The sequence below is a fragment of the Vicia villosa genome, linkage group LG7, assembly GCF_029867415.1.
Source record: "Vicia villosa cultivar HV-30 ecotype Madison, WI linkage group LG7, Vvil1.0, whole genome shotgun sequence".
In the NCBI taxonomy this organism is placed as follows: domain Eukaryota; kingdom Viridiplantae; phylum Streptophyta; class Magnoliopsida; order Fabales; family Fabaceae; genus Vicia; species Vicia villosa.
Window position 1 is genome coordinate 46,677,317 of NC_081186.1, and position 4,034 is coordinate 46,681,350.

Sequence of the window (4,034 nt, forward strand, 5' to 3'; positions counted from 1 at the left end):
TGATTGATTTTACTGTGTCATATATATATATGCAGCTATCTCGATGCTATGACAGGTTACTCACCAACTTGAACGAGTTTGTTATTTCATTTGGTTGTCATGCTATGACAGGTTACTCACCAACTTGAATAAGAGTTGTATGGAGTAAGGTTCTTTTATATGCATGTTTTATGGGAGTATTGTGGAAGACACGCTTCATGTTTAGTAGAGGAGTGCTTTATTCTCTAGAGATTTAGAGCAGTGGATTAAGGGAAATATGAATAACAACATGAAATGTAATATAATGGAGATTGGGAAGCTTTCTGGTTCATTTCGTTCCATAGCATTGGGAGTTGGCGCAACAAGGAAAACCATGAGGATCACTTTGTTAGATCAAAAGGTGCAGCCGTGTTTGTTGCAAATTTTGTGCGTGATTATGTTAACACTGATCTAGTTGCAAATAAGGTAGCTAGGTCGTACAAGGAGGTGAGATTGATTTGTTGGAAGCCGCCAAATCTGGGGTGGGTTAAGTTGAATACTAATGAAGCTTGTTTGGAGGATGTGAGAGTAAGGTGTGGGAGTATCATCAAGGATATCAATAGTGAGTGGCAAGAGGGTTTGTCAAGAAGCTAGGATCGTGTAGCGTGTCAGTGACGGAGCTTTTGGGGGCTTACAAAGGTTTAATGGTTAATAGAAGGTTGAGATTGAGTGTGATCGAGATTAACGTTGATTTGATCAAAGTAGTAACTGATTTAAATAGTAGTAAATATGGTAATTCAATTGGTAGAGTTTTGATTAAAAGGATTCGATCTTTATTAGCATTGGAGTAAGATATTGTCGTTAGACATGTTTATCGTGAAGAGAGTTAGTGTGCTAACACATTAGCTAGAAGTGAAATTGTGCTTAATGCTGATTTGTTTAGAAATTCGGTTCCCCGTTTAGTTTCCGTTTGTTGTTGAGTTTAGTGCTCTCTTTCTATAAAAAAAAAAGAAAGTAAATTAGTGGGTTATGTGGCAAATATAAAAAATTGATTATGTTTTAATTTAGTATTACATAAATCTTCGCAAGGTATTTGAACCTCATCCATACTCACATTAATTAATTATATTATGTTTTGAAAAATATAATAATTAATCAATTTTTTATTTTATGATCCAACAGAAATAAATCAAATATATAGAATTTTTGATAAAATATTATTTTTTCATACAAATTTTAGAAAACTCTTGCACAATAAAAACTAGTACCAAAATACATTCAAAAGTGAACATATGTCGGCTAAAAGACAAAGTTTTAATATTTAATGCAGAATATGGTAACTGACCGAAAAGACCCTGCATCCAAATTCATTGACCCTTAACAAAATTCAAAATCGCATTCAATTTCTTATGATGACAGACTTTAATAGTAACAATGACCGTTATACCATACAACAGAAAGATTTAGAAACTATATTTATGAAATTGAAAACTGCCTCTCAACATCTTCCTAATCTATTTTCAAACAAACTAAAACATTATTAACTTAGTTGAAACTCAAACAAAAAATAGGTTGCAATTTCATTTTTCTTATCAAACATCACTTCCAAACCAAAGGTAACCAAACAGTTTCTGCTTTTTCTTTTTCTTAAAGCACATATGTTAAATTCTTGTTTTGTCCTTCACAGAAAAATCCATGTTGTTGTAAGATGTGTTGTGAAGTATTCTTCTAATGTAACTTCACACTTTCTCTATACTTACTCCATACAAGATTCCCATACATGCTATAAAATGTACTTTTATAAATTATAAGAGAAAAACTATGTCAAATGCATACATACTATTACAATGTGATTTACTTCATGTTTTTTGTTTTGTTTTGAAGAATCATATTTATTGAGAATTTGATTTGTTAGTGATGAGTATGTTGTGATAGAGTCACCATGCCGTTTGGTTTGGTGTCGGCATGGAACAAGCGGCGAAGAAGCAAGTCTGAAGATCTTTCAGACCCTTGTATGATTCCCTCTTCTTTCTAAATTTCTCATTTCTAATTCTTATAGCATCAATTTCGTAACACTTTAGACATTCAATGACTTTTTCAGGGATTTATAAACCGGCCGAGTTTTGGCAACTTGAAGATCAAACACCGCAATCTAGTAATAGGATGCATGGATCATCTGTTTTCACACTCAAAGAGATGGAGGATGCAACTTGTTCATTCAGTGATGATAATCTTGTTGGGAAAGGAGGGTTTGGTAGAGTCTATAGAGGCATTTTGAAGTCAGGAGAGGTAATATGGTTTTAAATTGCGGTTGAGATTCTATTGAGAGACATCTAAAAATGTAACGGTGCGGCCACATTTGCGGTTGCAGACATAAATTTAAACTAGTAGTAACAATAATATACAATGTTTTTCTCCATGAAGGTTGTAGCTATCAAGAAAATGGAATTGGAAGCAATTAAAGCCGCAGAAGGAGAGCGCGAATTTCGCGTGGAAGTTGACATTTTGAGCCTGCTAGACCACCCGAATCTTGTTTCTTTGATAGGTTATTGTGCTGACGGAAAGCATAGATTCTTAGTATATGAATACATGCATAATGGAAACCTGCAAGATCATTTGAATGGTTTGTCATGCACCCAAAATCTACCCGATCTCATAACTTCCTACATTACATGTAACCAATCTTTAATTTTAGGAATGAGGGAAAGGAAAATGGACTGGCCTCAAAGATTAAGAGTGGCATTAGGAGCTGCAAAAGGCCTTGCTTATCTCCACTCAAGCTCTTGTGTTGGAATTCCTATTGTTCATAGAGATTTCAAATCCACCAATATTCTTTTAGATGCCAATTTTGAAGCAAAGGTATAGATAGTTACTTAACTTCCAAGAATGCCAATTTCGATGCAGAATACGGTAACTAACTAACGAACATTTTGTAGATATCTGATTTTGGGTTTGCAAAGCTAATGCCAGAAGAACATGAAATACATGAAACTGCTAAAGTGCTTGGTACATTTGGCTATTTTGACCCGGAGTATACATCGGTGCGCGCATAGATAAATTTCATTTGCAACATCATTTTGTTCTTATCATTTATTAAAGTAGCATTAATAACCATTTTTTTTTCATGAACAGACGGGAAAATTGACTCTACAAAGCGATGTTTATGCTTTCGGTGTTGTTCTTCTAGAGCTCTTGACAGGACGTCGAGCTATAGATCTAAACCAAGGTCCGAATGATCAAAACCTTGTACTACAAGTAAGTGTTCTTTTTCGATAATTTTATACACCTTGATTGTTTTTTATAAGACAGGTGATTTTAATATGGTTGGCATTGATATATAGGTAAGGCACTTACTGAATGACCGCAAGATGCTCCGTAAGGTGATTGATCCAGAGATGACTAGAAATTCATACACCATGGAATCGATATTCATGTTTGCGAATCTTGCGTCACAATGTGTTCGTGCGGAGAGTCATGTGAGACCTTCAATGATTGATTGTGTTAAAGAAATTCAAATGATTATCTATAGAAATGCAAAAGGGTTGGGAATGGTTATGCATAGTTTGAGGATGCTCTAGTGACAGAAATACTTTATTATACATACTATTATTTGTGAGTTAGATAATTCATGTTATCAAACTGAATGAATAATGTTTGTCAGAAATCTTTGGCAAATTTGTCCATAAAACAATATTGGAATTTGATAGTGTTATAACAGAATATGTTCCTGCCTTGATTTCAGAGATCCTGCAAAACTAAGAAATCTAAGACTAATCTTGAATCTTACCCCTTTCAATTGAGACTAATCTAGGAATTGAAAATTAATTCTGCAATTTAGAACTTAAAACTAAAACTGATTTTAGTTTTTGTTTTGGGTCGTCCATAAGATCCAAGACGCTATTTTTAAATTATTCAAATCGATTTCAATATATTATAAACAATTATATATGAATATCTATTTATTTTTAAAATAGATCGCTATATATTTTTAAAAAATTATAAATTTATCTCTTTAGCATTGAAAAATTTCAAATTTGACCATGTTCATCCAATATATATATATATATATATATATA

The 4,034-nt window shown here is 33.1% G+C and overlaps 1 protein-coding gene across 3 annotated transcripts; it reads left to right on the plus strand.

Annotated features, from left to right (window-relative positions):
* The first annotated feature begins 1,475 nt into the window (after positions 1-1,475).
* On the plus strand, positions 1,476-3,682 carry LOC131617180 (probable serine/threonine-protein kinase PBL28). Of its 3 annotated transcripts, none has more exons than XM_058888527.1 (7): positions 1,476-1,574; positions 1,894-1,970; positions 2,060-2,247; positions 2,383-2,817; positions 2,895-2,999; positions 3,091-3,213; positions 3,300-3,682. In XM_058888527.1, the coding sequence occupies exons 2-7, from the start codon at positions 1,901-1,903 to the stop codon at positions 3,534-3,536; spliced, it is 1,158 nt and encodes a 385-aa protein (XP_058744510.1). In that variant the 5' UTR covers positions 1,476-1,574; positions 1,894-1,900; the 3' UTR covers positions 3,537-3,682. The 3 variants fall into 3 exon arrangements, with proteins under 3 accessions (XP_058744510.1, XP_058744509.1, XP_058744511.1); XM_058888526.1 differs by having other exon boundaries at positions 1,481-1,574; positions 1,874-1,970; XM_058888528.1 differs by lacking the exon at positions 1,476-1,574 and having other exon boundaries at positions 1,662-1,970; positions 2,383-2,581; positions 2,654-2,817.
* The last annotated feature ends 352 nt before the right edge of the window (positions 3,683-4,034 follow it).